At 39.3% G+C, this 13,983-nt stretch overlaps 1 protein-coding gene across 1 annotated transcript in view; it reads right to left on the bottom strand.

Moving 5' to 3' along the window:
• arhgap15 (Rho GTPase activating protein 15) overlaps positions 1 to 13,983 on the bottom strand; it is an 820,951-nt gene that overhangs the window by 361,266 nt on the left and 445,702 nt on the right. The window contains exons 8-9 of the mRNA XM_085986657.1: positions 10,453 to 10,548; positions 6,036 to 6,168 (exon numbers count right to left, since the gene is read on the bottom strand). Of these exons, the coding sequence (XP_085842783.1) occupies positions 6,036 to 6,168; positions 10,453 to 10,548 (229 nt within the window). The remainder of the gene's footprint in view (positions 1 to 6,035; positions 6,169 to 10,452; positions 10,549 to 13,983) is intronic.

The following is a 13,983-nucleotide window of genomic DNA, read 5'->3' as shown; positions in this document are numbered from 1 at the left end:
ATATTTTTCATGTAGTACATTGAGGACATTTGGCAAACTAAATTATAATAGGACCTTTTCACATTTTGAAGTAACAAAGTTATCTGCAACTTCTGACTTGTAATTCTAGTATATAGTATATCTTAATAGAAGCTAATTTGGGAAGAAGGGGAGAAATTAAAACTAGCAGTGGTGAGTCTACTATACTTTTTTACAATAGCATATGTTTAAAAAGCTTTGCTCATTATGATAAGTAAATAGAAATTTCATGTAATGTCACAGTAACAAAGTAAGCCTGTTATGTCCAGAATGTTTCAAAAATCTGTTAAGGTTACATTCCCCCTCTAAACGATGATAGGACTAAAATGCTAACATTGCCTGATGATAGAATGTTGAGCTGCCACAATGCAATTTACCAGGCAAGCAGTTAAATGTTCAAACCAAAGATTAATATACCCAATAATCTAGAATACAGACTAATCAAAATAAAGCATTGCTTTGCATAATAGCTGGGAAATGTCGTAGGACCAGATATACACCTGAAACATTCTGTCGAATTTTCCAATATTATTGCTCTGGATTAGCAAATAACAATATTGAGCTTTTAATTAAAAGCTGTAAATATTGTCCATTGCTGTGTGAAAATATGTGTAAATGAGGAAAAATTCACTGGTCCATAACAAAAGTTGTAATTAAACATTCAAAATGCTATTTTCTCACTGAAGTTTGTTAGAAACATCAAGAGTCTTCAAAGTCAGAGTGACATTTTTGGGAGCATACTGCTTTCCTTCCATTAAATCCTTTGTGCAAACAATCTCCCTGGCATACTACAGGATTTGCTAATATGGTGCTCTCCAATGATTTGAGATCCCATGTCAAAGTCAGTGATCTAGAAAATAAAAGGTATTAATCTATGGTTTAAAGAGCTTAGTGTTTGGTAAATAAGATCAAAAGAAATACTGAAAAATATAATATTTGAAGTTTGACTGAATAGCAAAACTTGCAAGAATACTGTCTTGCTGAATTGAAGATAGTCAAAACGATTGAAAAGCTTTTGTCTCATCCTTCAATCATTCAGCCTATCCTCAATGGGTCTCTCTCACTAGTCAACTGAGCATGCTTAATTGGAATGCATTATGAGAATATGCTTCCTCTATAGCAACAGCTACATGGGGGATACTTCTATAATGCACTGGGGTCTTTGCACCAATGAAAAGCTACTGTAACTCTCATTCCCTAAGCCAATACATGGTCAAGCTCATTGCTGTTTAACTGTTGAAAATGCTCTGCTTGACATATAATGGTCAATTGCTACAAACCCTTGTGTGTTGAGGTGAGTAATACGTACACACAATCAAATGGCACCTCTGAAATGCTTTCCCTCTCACAGCCAGTTACTGGAAAATGACTAAGCTCAGAAGTTTACAGATGTCAGGTAACTAGTATGTGTAAGAGTGGTAGGTTTGACTATAGGCTTCATCTTTAAAAGCAGTTGACTGTTTAATTCAAACAAACACAGATTTCCGCGCAGATTTCCTTTGAACAATTTTGATGATCCAAAGACAACAGCAATGTTTGCCCATTTGTTTTCAGCAGAACAAAAACAAACAGTACAAATCTACAGGGGAAAAGAAGAAAGAATAAAAAGACCAAGGTAAGTGTTTCAAAGCAAACATTCATTAAATGATGTGCAAATTATTCCAGCATTTAAACATGGCTTTCTCAGCGTGATGAAAAGAGGATTAATCATCAAATATCAGTCTGATTTCAAATGCCAGGTTTCAATATAAGCTGACGGGAGAAAAAGGCAACAACAAAGAGGGCAGGAACAGTACAGAGCACCACAGGGAGTACTTCTGATTTGAGCTGCAAAAGGATTTCTTTGATGAAACCTTTCTCAAAGCAAACATCAGTACCACATAACTGCAATAGGCAGCATTTACCGAATAGCCTACCTATCGGTAAAGTCTGATCCCCTGGGCATCAGAGGAAGCCTTTTAAATTCCGTGTATAGAAAAGTGACACAAGGCTAAGGATTAACTATGAGGCTGACAATTACAGGTTTTTCTTTCTTTTATGAGTGTCTTAAGTTAGAGTTATTGAACCAAGTGCTCAATCTTGATATAACCACGAGGGGACTCACTTGAAAGCTTCATTATTCCCTTTTGTTTGCCTTATATGGCAAATTTCCAATACATCAAAATTGTATCATAAAAACTTCTGAATTAAACTCTATACAATAGTAGTGCTTAACTACACCTTCTTACTAACACCTATCTCAACATTTTTAGCCACCATAAAACTGCAACAAGAATGATTTAGACATATAGACTGAATGTAAACCAAATGTTTTGATTGTTTTGAAATAATGTCAAGGTGGCCTTGAGAAAAATAATAATAGATCTTGTACTTAGCAATGTTTGAAATCAGTTACTCGACACACGTCAGGTATCATTGACATGTCAGGCCACTACATTTGGTTTGTAACTGTTTGGAAATATTAGTGCTCACTGAAATCCAACCTCCAGCCTAGCCTGTTTATAATTGTTGTTCAAGTGAGGATTGGTCCTGTAACTCAAACCTGTTTTTGCTGTTTGCTTTTTTAATTACTTTCTTTTTGTGTCATATTTTCTGACCATCTGCATGTTCTCCTGTTCCTGGTACAGTCCATGGCCCAAAAAGGTAGAAGCTAACCTGATCCCAGCCACCTCCATTGCTGGTCTGTAATCTGCCATTGAGAGGTGTGTGAGACCAGGACAGGCTGACCTAAGATCCCTGATTTCCTCCCATCTTCAAGGGATGCTCCTCACTTAGAGGATGGCTCCAGCTGAGATAAGGAACTCACTATGGGAAAGATTTATTTTGTGCACTTGGTGTAACAAAATAGTAAACCTATTAAATGGAATTGGTTTGTGCCTTTGTTGCACATAGCTCACAGAAGAAGGTTCCCTCCATGTGGAGAATCACAGAGATAGAAGACGTAGCATCATGTGTCACTGCACTAAGGTCCTATACTACTGGAGCTGCTTAGCTTAGAAAATCCTGTCCTTTTACTCATAACCAGAAGATCTCGAGTTGAAGTTTCAAGGTTGGCTGCTATTCAAACTCACCTCAGGTTCTTTATTTTTGAGTTAGGCTTAGCACTACATAGGATTACATAGGTGAGGATATACAGCACAGAAACAGGCCATTTGGCCCAACCAGTCCATGCCGATGTTTATGCTCCACTCGAGCTTCCTCCCGTCTTTCCTCATCTAACTCTAACAGCATAACTAGCAATAGTAAAGCATACCATTGTATGGGGGGCATTTGTCTTGCTGGGGAAATCATGGTGTAGCAGCAATACGATTCAAAGAAGCTGTTTACATGATTGTTCTATATATCAATATACTCCCTAGCAAGTATTAGGCAAAATATTAATGACATCTGCCAAAGGGAGATTGATGTTTTGAAATCTTGAGGTTGAGGGTTGATAATTTACTAGCACTTCAGCATATTCTACAAATTTGCTTATGTGTAATTCAATAGAAGGAAAGATTGGTCAGGTTTGCATGATGCCAGTGTCTGCTCAAGTATTCCAAAGGGGGCACTATTTTCGTTTTATCAGAGTCAGCAGTGCGTTCTTCACCATACTTTGGCAACGCTATAGCTGTGTTTTAAACATTGGCATATTTGCCATCCCTCATGTGAGCAACCTTATGTCACAGTATTTTTCAAAGAATCTGAAAATGTCAACACTTGATTAAAAAATGTAGACACATGAAAGTGGCAGAAAAAGGTAGGTAATCCTCCAAGATCACATTTTCAAATACAGCAGAATCTAGGCAGCATCTAGCAATGCCACCCATGTCCACAGCTATATTTTATGTATGTGTGTATATAATTGTAAGGGAGTCATTTGACATCATACACCACAAGAGTGAAGTTTAACTGGCTCATAATTTCAATCTTAAACCACAAGGTGTGGTGAGAGTCTTGCGATCACACCAATATATCTATTTGTTTTTCTGATAAAAGGATGGCTTTATTCAGTTCTTGGGGGTGCTTTTTTTGGCCAACAGTGACCACCAGAGCAAGCAGTGACAGCCAATAAACTGACACCCACTCTGCATGACTAATGATTCTATGAAAATCACTGCAATTTCATTCAGAAATAATTTGCACTTGATTACCAGGAAATATAAAATGGCCAATATATACAAATAAATACATAAAAAAGTGAAAAGGCTAAAAGTTAATCCATCATCACAGACTATATTCATTTGCATTCAATTGAAGACAGCTGCTGATGTGATAAGGTACAAAAAATTATTAATTCAGCATTTAGTTGCTAGTTCAAATGTTTTGTTTAGAACCCTCTTTAAGAAGTTTATTATTTTAAATGATTAGCAACATTGTCCGACAGAACAAGTTCATCCAATTTTCTGGCAATAATGGTCTTTCATCAATGCAGTTACCACCTAAAAAAGGGCAGGAAGTGATGAAACAGCACTTGGCCACAGCTCTCAAAAAGTAAAACATGTTGGAGTAATCTCATTCTACAAAATCTAGAGAGCCAAAAGCAGCTTGATAGTAGACACAATGCAAAATGGCCTTTGCGTAATGACGAATAGCCTCCTAGCTTATTCCCAATTTCAGTTGGGATGGAATTGTCCTTTAAGTTGATTGATGACAGTGCCAGGAAATTTACCATTATTTATTTCTTCATTTAGTCACTACACCAAGCAATGCTAGACAAGACTATGTTTTCCTACCTGTACTTTTGTAACAAATACATTTAAGTATAGTCTTTACAGCAATATTCTTATGGCTCATTTAATAAGATCACATCTAGATCTTATTCACACAACTCCTAGGTGATTCTGCTTTCAGGTACTGATAGGAGGTTACAGTACCAACTTATCAGCTAAGATTTAGACAATGGGATCTGTGATAGAATCTCAATGTCTGTTATAATTTATTTGTAATGGTTTCACCTTACCAATAAATTGTCTGCCTAGTGACCTAGATTTATACAAACGCCCTTGTAGAATCTACTAAATAATAGGAACAAACCTTGACCTTGGGTGCAGATGTCTGCAATACCTTAGGTAAACTAAATGAGAATGAACACTGACAGTTTAGAAGTGCTTATTTGCTTACCCACATTCCCAGCAGACGCTACAGGGGATTAGGAATACTTTCAACTTCCAGTGGTAAGGAACCATAACGTTAAACATTTCAATGCAATAAAACAGAACATAACAGAGGCAGAGAACTCTATTGCCGAGCAAAGCTTTACACATTTTTTTCAGATGATTAGTCTGCTTCTTGTTTTGGTTTGTCTCAGCTGTGATTTTTCAATGTGCATCTCTAAAAACAGAAATGGATTGCCATTGCCATAGATGTAATCTTTATCTGCTCCCGACTATTCATGTTTGGAAAAGGAAACAGTGCGGATGGGGGGCCATGGGGAGGGGCGAGGAGTTGGACGGGGGGGCAGGAGTGGTGGGGGAGGAAATTGGGGGGGTTGGGGGGGGGAGAGATTGCTATTTACATCAAAAATGATTTGGGCACAAATTTTAACAATCGGTCTGACATCTCTCCATTAATATGTCAGTAATATTAATTTTTCTAGCATCAAACTCCTGGTTGCCATGGGCAATTTAAATAAAGGCCTTCCTGTTGTGATCAGAAATAGCGCATGGGAGGGATTGGATTATTTTTCGATGTCATGAGATCTTACACCCATCCAAGTTCAAGGATTTTATTTCAAGCAACGGCTTATTAAAACATGGAATGCAACCTTTAAGAGTGAATTAGATAAACACTTGAAGAAAAAATATTACACGGTACAGGGAAAGAGCAGGGAAATGGGATTCGAGTAGATAGCTCCAATGTGGAATTGGCACCACCAAAAACAAAATAGGCTAAATGGCTTCCCTCTTCATTGAAAGATCTATGGTAAGTGAATTTCCTCACAGTTCCTACTTACTGATATATCTGCAGAATATGATTCCATGTGACATTCAAAAGTGGAGTGTGCGTACAAGATGTGGTAATACTAAATTACTTACTTAATGATTTTCTGTGCTCAGATTTTGGTTCCTTTGGATTTGACTTGCTGTTGCTCTCCCCCTCACACCTGTTCAGCTCTTCACTGCTTGAGCTTTTCCAGATACTGATTGCTGATAAGGCTCCCTTCTTTGACTGCAACGTCACAAGTAGATACCAATAAGAGAAAATATTAGGAGATATTCTCTATACCATAGTATATGTACCAATGGCCAATCTTAAGTAAAGCTAGAGAAGAGTAAAAGTGTTTAGAGTGACACAGAATGACTCAGGTTTGTTGCCTCTGATTCCTTACACAGCAAATTCCCAAATGGTGCCAGATCACACACAAGGGTGCCAAGCAAAGGGATGCTCCACAGCAAGAGAGGGAAAACCAACATCCAAATTTAATCAGGCATGCCTTTCACACCACCTACCGGCTAGTTCCAAAGCACCACTGACAGAGGCATTCAAGCGGGTCTCCCACCAGGTCTCTTGATTGAGGGATGGTGTGCCATATGAATATAAGAAATAGAAGCAGGAATAGGCCACTTGGCCCCTCGAGCCTGCTCCACCATTCAATAAGATCATGACTGATCTTGGGCTCAAAGCCACTTCCCTGCCCGCTCCCCATAACCCTTCACTCCCTTATCTTGCAAAAATCTGTCTATCTCCACCTTAAATGTATTTAATGACCCAGCCTCCACAGCTCTCTGGGGCAGAGAATTCCACAGATTGATGACCCTCTGAGAAAAGAAATTCCTCCTCATCTCAGTTCTAAAAGGGCGACCCTTTATTCTGAAACTATGCCCCTGAGTTCTAGATTTCCCCACGAGGGGAAACATCCTCTCTGCATTTACCTTGTCGCGCCCCCTCAGTATCTTATATGTTTCAATAAGATCACCTCTCATTCTTCTAAATTCCAATGAGTATAGGCCCAACCTGCTCAACCTTTCTTCATAAGTCAACCCCCCCCACCCCATCTCTGGAATTAACTTAGTGAATCGTCTCTGAAATGCCTCCAATGCAAGTATATCATTCCTTAAATAAGGAGACCAAAACTGTACACAGTACGCAAAGTGTGGTCTCACCAATACCCTGTACAGTTGTAGCAGGAATTCCCTGCTTTTATACTCCAACCCCCTTGCAATAAAGGCTAACATTCCATTTGCCTTTTTGATTACTTGCTGTACCTGCATGCTAACTTTTTGTGTTTCATGCACAAGGACCCCCAGCTCCCTCTGAACTATAGCATTTTGTAACCTCCATTTAAATAATAATTTGCTTTTTTATTTTTCCTGCCAAAGTGGATAACCTTGCACTTTCCCACATTATACTCCATCTGCCAAATGTTTGTCCACCCACTTAGCCTGTCTATATCCCTTTGCAGATTCTTTGAGTCCTCTGCACAACTTGCTTTCCCACCCATCTTTGTATCATCCGCAAACTTGGCTATATTACACTTAGTCCCTTCATCCAAGTCATTAATGTAGATTGTAAATAGTTGAGGCCCCAGCACCGCTCCCTGTGTCACCCCACTAGTTACCGTTTGCTAACCAGAAAATGACCCATTTATCCTGACTCTCTGCTTTCTGTTAGTTAGCCAAATCTCTATCCATGCTAATATATTACCCCCAACTCTGTGAGCTCTTATCTTATGCAGTAACTTTTTATGTGGCACCTTATCGAATGCCTTCTGGAAATCCAAATACACCACATCCACTGGCTCACCTTTATCTACCTTGCTTATTACATCCTCAAAGAACTCCAGCAAATTTGTTAAACATGATTTCCTTTCATAAAACCATGTTGACTCTGCTTGACTACATTATGATTTTCCAAATGCCCTGCTACCACTTCCTTAATGAAGGACTCCAGCATTTTTCCAATGACAGATGTTAGGCTAACTGGTCTATAGTTTCCTGCTTTCTGTCTCCCTCCTTTCTTAAATAGGGGTGTTACATTTGTGGTTTTCCAATCTGCTGGGACCTCTCCAGAGTCCAGGGAACTTTGGTATATTGCAACCAATGCATCCACTATCTCTGCAGCCACTTCTTTTAAGACCCTGGGATGCAGGCCATCTGGTCCAGGGGACTTGTTGTCTTTTAGTCCCATTATTTTACCAAGTACTTTTTCCTTAGTGATAGTGATTGTCTTTAGTTCCCCCTCCCTGTGGCTCCTTGATTATCCATTATTGGGATGTTGTTAGTGTCTTCTACCATGAAGACCGATACAAAATATTTGCTCAGCGTCTCTGCCATTTCCCCATTCCCCATTATTAATTCCCCAGTCTCATCCTCTAAGGGACCAATGTTTACTTTAGCTACTCTCTTCCTTTTTATATACCTGTAGAAGCTCTTACTATCTGTTTTAATATTTCTTGCCAGTTTACTCTCATAATTCATCTTCTCTCTCTTTATTTTTTTAGTCATCCTTTGCTGATTTTTAAAAACTTCCCAATCATCTGGCCTCCCACCAATCTAGGCAACATTGTATGCCTTCGTTTTCAATTTGATACCATCCTTTACTTCCTTAGTTAGCCACGGATAGTGCTCCCTTCTCTTAAAATCTCTCTTTCTCACTGGAATATATTTCTGTTGAGAGTTATGAAATATCTCCTTAAATGTCCACCACTGCATTTCAACTGTCTTACCTTTTAATTTATTTTTCCAGTCCACTTTAGCCAGTTCTGCCCTCATGCCATTGTAATTGCCTTTGTTTAAGATCAGGACACTGGTTTGAGATACAACTTTCTCACCCTCCAACTGAATTTGAAATTCAACCATGTTATGATCACTCTTACCTAGAGGATCCTTTACTGTGAGATAATTTATCAATTCATGTATGGGAGAGAGGAGGAAGAGAAATGCTTCCCAGAATGCAAGTGGGTGGACAGCAATGTGAACTACTCAGCATCTGCACAGCAATGAAATTTATTTTCTTTTACCCCTGTGTATAATTCATATGATAACATTCAGAAAGCAGACATAGTCTACTAATAAGTCCACTAAGCTATCACTGGCATCTATTTTTTCCAATTGTGTTGTAGCATTACCATCAATGGCAATTATTGTGAAGTACCTTTAAAAAAGTTAGAATTACAAAATAACTAGGACAGAACAGCCTTACAAAATACACCAATGCCCCAATTTGGACTTGTAGAGGCCAAAAGCATTCACTTTTTGCATGTCAGTATCGCAATTCAAAAACATGCTTTTTAAGAGCTGTTGATATGTGACCAAAAAGCCTCAGTGGTAACACTCTTGCCTATGAGTCAGAAAGTTGTGGTCAAGTCCCACTCCAGAGACTTGAGCACAAAGATCTAGGCCGACACTCCAGTGTAGTACCGAGGGAGTGCTGCACTGTTGGAGGTGCCATCTTTCAGATGAGACGTTAAACCGAGGCCCCGTCTGCCCTATCAGGTGGATGTAAAAGATCCCATGGCACTATTTCAAAGAAGAACAGGGGAGATCTCCCCGGTGTCCTGGCCAATATTTATCCCTCAACCAACACCACTAAAGAAACAAATTATCTGGTCTTTATCTCATTGCTGTTTGTGGGAGCTTGCTGTGTGCAAATTGGCTACATTACAACAGTGCTCCATTGGTTATAAAGTGCATGCCCTGAGGTCGTGAAAGGCGCTATATAAATGCAAGTCTTTCTTTCTTTCTAACTTGAAATCTTGTAAGGAGGCACTTATTTCTATCTAATGCCCAACTTAATTAATTTAGCTCTTCCTTAAATTCTATTGCTTGTGGGTGCGTTGGAAGAAAACAAACTAAATAAAGAAAATGGAGACACTGGAATATAAATGCAGCACATGATTGCGGTGTTTATATTGCAGAACCGCTTCCAATGAAAATGTTTCTGCAAAAGTTAAAGATACTAAATACCACCATTTTAAGATGACATAAGATCTCATTGAATCAAAATGTAATAGCGTGGTACACAAATAAGAATCAGCATGTATGTTTGTGTCAAGTATGAAGAAGTCAAGCTCATTTGTAAATACTTTGATATGAATGAATTTCGACTCGGGTTATTTTGCTAATGTTAGTGAAAAGTCACTGTGAGTATAAATTTATGTGCTACATGTTAGTATAGTTTAACTCAATTTCTTATAAATGCACATTATGTCCTATTTGAGTCATTTCAGGTCTGTTTTAAATTTAAAAACATCATGCCAAAACATTTTATAGAAAATATGCAAAGAGGGATTAACAATGCCACAGGGAGCTATAAACAAAAGAAACATGGTCTAAAGGGGCCGATCAGAGCTTGAGAAGCTCAGGAAATATATGGGAAAGTATTTTTTTGGCAAAAAATCTAAAAATGTTTATTGTGCAACTTCTAAGACAGATTGAACAAATATACAAAACCCTTTTATTTGCTTCCAAGAGAAGTTATTTTAGTTAATAGAGTTAAGAGCATTATACGTACCAGTTTATCAATCACATGTCTGATGGCCTGGTACCAGTCATGTATACTGTCATCGTCAGAATGGAGAAGAAATTCATTCCCTGAGATGGTTGTGAGCTGCGTCAAGAATTTAAAAAAAGTGAAGTGTGATTTTGTTTAATGGAATAAACAACATAGGAAAAGCACAGCACTCTTAACTTGTCAGCACTTAGTTCATTATGATCCCAAATCAACATTACTCAACAACAACATAGGAATTGCTAGACGAAAAATGACCTCCTTCTCCTTCTCCTGGTAGTCACATGATACAATGATAGCAGGAGACCGGTCAATGCCTGTCCTCCAGTCCACCCTGTATTATTTATTACATGCACATCTGCCCAAAACTGTGAAGGGAATATTTTATTAAACCAGATGCTTCAGTCCACTTTCCTGGCTTAAAAAAAAGCATTAAAAATTAATTAAGATAAAAGGAAATGAACCTACAAGTGCTGGAAATCTGAAATAAATTAATTCTGATGAAAAGTTTCCACCTGAAATATTAACTCATTTTTTTTCTCACTTGTGATGTCGATGGACCTGCTGCGCATTTCCATCATTTACTGTTTATTTAATTAAAAAAGAATGGGATGCATTCTAATGAAACACATGGTACATGCCAGAATAATTGAAGAAGGGCCAGGTTAATTGCAACTCATCTGTGAAAATAAAAACCAGATTACACAGACAGACCTCCCTGAAGTATCTGCTATGGAAACTATATAAAGTCTTAAGCAGCAACAGGAGTACAGGAAGAAGTAAATAAAGTATATCTTTTTATGTCTACTGTACTATGTATTGGGGGCTATTTTTAACTTCAATTCTCACTAGAAAAATGGACGCCTGACAGTAAAAAACTGGGGGAGTGGGGGCCACCTCAGTCACTTCTCGATCACCCAAGGCCCACCTGATGAAATTTTCAAAACAAAAAGCAAAATACTGCGGATGCTAGGAATCTGAAATAAAAACAGAAAATGCTGGAAATACTCAGCAGGCCAGGCAGCATCTGTCAGGCAGCAACAGATTTTTAAGCAAATGCAGGGGCAGGGAAAGGGGGGAGGGGAGGAAAGAACTAGAAGGAAGGTCTGTGATAGGATGGAAGGCAGGAGAGATTAAAAGACAAAAGGGATGGTGGTGCAAGGTAAAAGGAGATGATAATGGGACAAGTAAAGAAACAAAAGATGTGTCCAGATGAAGTGTAAATGGGAATGGCAGAATCATCAACAGCTGCCATGTGAAACGTCCGTAAGGGTGACCCTGAGCTTCCGGTCGCCTGTCACTTTAATTCTCCGCTCCACTCCCACTCTGACCTCTCTATCCTCGGCCTCTTATAATGTTCCAACGAAGCTCAACATAAACTCGAGGATCAGCACCTCATCTTTAGATTGGCACTTTACAGCCTTCTGGGCTCAACATCGAGTTCAACAATTTCAGACCATAACCTATGTCCCTATTTTTTCACATAGCAGCTCTTGATGATTCTGCCATTCCCATCTCATCTAGACTTCTCTTTTATTTCTTTACTTGTCCCATTACCATCTCCTTTTGCCTTGCGCCATCATCCCTTTTGTCTTTAATCACTCCTGCCTTCCATCCTATCACAGACCTTCCCTTTTATTCTTTCCTCCCCTCCCCCCTTTCCCTGCCCCTGCACTTGCTTAAAAATCTGTTACATCTCTAACTTTTTCCAGTTCTGACGAAGGGTCACCGACCTGAAACGTTAACTCTGTTTCTCTCTCCACAGATGCTGCCTGACCTGCTGAGTATTTCCAGCATTTTCTGATGACATTTTCAGGCAGACTTGTAAATGGGCACGCAGCATGCCCACCTGAACCAGGCAAAAGGCTGATTCCTATCTGCAAATGAGGTCCTACGCCGGTGGTAGGGCCCACTTGCAATTTCGGATACAAATGGGTGAAATGTGTGCAGCGCATGTTCCACCAACTTGCACCAGGCAGTGAACCTAACCAGCAATCCTTAACGGGGCCGCTCCAGAAATGGTCTGGAATTTTTTTTCAGGTGGAATGCTCCTTCTGGCCCCACAATACTGCCACCCTCTACTGGCTGCCCCACCCCAGTGAATCTCCTCTCCCTTTGGCTGCTGCCTTCTAGTTCAGCTTGCCCATGGAACCACCTGACTTCCTGCCCCCGGTGTGGTGCGATGTCCACTAGCCCCTAGTGAACACTTGGCAGCTCACTCGAATAATGCTGACTGAGCCCAAACCTGAAAATAGTTCGGGCCTCCTGACTTCACGCTTGTTATGGGTGGAAATTGCCAATTACCCCATTGCCTTTTTATTCTCTCAGATCTCTTTTTTAAATTGTTTATTCTACCTCATTTTCTTTTGGTCCTGCTGTGCCAAGATCTTTCTTTCACCTTTAGGCAGCATCACGGTCTGTCTCATCTTTCTCAATTTTATGGATACTATGATTATTATTTTACTCTAAAGAAATAATCTGCTCCAAATATCTAAAATCCAGTTGCAAAATCCAAATTAATCCAAATGGTCATCCTTTTAAAATATATTACAATAATGGAATTAGGAAAATCAGCGGTAAAGATGGACAATGAGTTAATCTGAGTGAACAAGTGAACTAATGTTGTGGGGCAGAGGCAGTCGATGTTACAGAAGTGGGCAGTCTTTGAGATGGAGAGGATATGGGGTCAGATGCTCAGCTCAGGGTCAAATAGGACACCAAGGTTGGGAACAGTCTGGTTCAGCCGGACGGTAGCCAGGGAGGGGAATGGAATTGGTGGTGAGGGATTGGAGTTTGTAGTGGAGGCCAAAGACAATGGCTTTGACCTTCCCAATGTTTAATTGGAGGAAATTGTGTCTCAGCCAGGACTAGATGTTGGACAGGAGCATACAAGATAGAATAACGAAAAAAAGGGAAGCTTTTGTCAGTATCGATACTGCAGAAAGCCTGGAGGAGTCTAGAAAATGCAGGGGTGAAATTAAAAAGGAAATTAGGAAAGCAAAGAGAGGAAATGAAAAAAAATATTACAGTAGTAAGTAAATTCAAGGAAAACCCAAAGATATTTTATAAATATATAAAGAGTAAGAGGATAACTAAGGAAAGAGTAGGGCCTATTAGAGACCAGAAAGGTAACCTGTGTGTGAAGGCAGAAGAAGTGGGTGTGGTTCTGAATGAATACTTTGCATCTGTCTTCCCAAAAGGGAAGGACAATGCAGACATTGTAGTTAAGGAGGAGTGTGAAATGCTAGATGAGATAAACATATTGAGAGAGGGTTTAACATCTTTGAAAGTAGATAAATCACCAGGCTGTTAAGAGAAGCAAGGGAGGAAATAGTGGAGGCTCTGACCATCATTTTCCAATCCTCTCTGGCTATAGCTGTAGTGCCAGAGAACTGGAGGACTGCTAACATTATACCATTGTTGAAAAAGGGAGAAAGGGATAGACCGAGTAATTACAAGCCAGCCAGTCGAAACTCGGTGATGGAAAAATTATTGGAAAAATTCTGAGGGATATTATTAATCATTTATAAAGGC

Source organism: Somniosus microcephalus, chromosome 4 (assembly GCF_052327205.1).
Source record: "Somniosus microcephalus isolate GS21.2 chromosome 4, FLI_Smic_1.0, whole genome shotgun sequence".
Taxonomy (NCBI): domain Eukaryota; kingdom Metazoa; phylum Chordata; class Chondrichthyes; order Squaliformes; family Somniosidae; genus Somniosus; species Somniosus microcephalus.
This window is presented reverse-complemented; position numbering and strand designations above follow the sequence as displayed.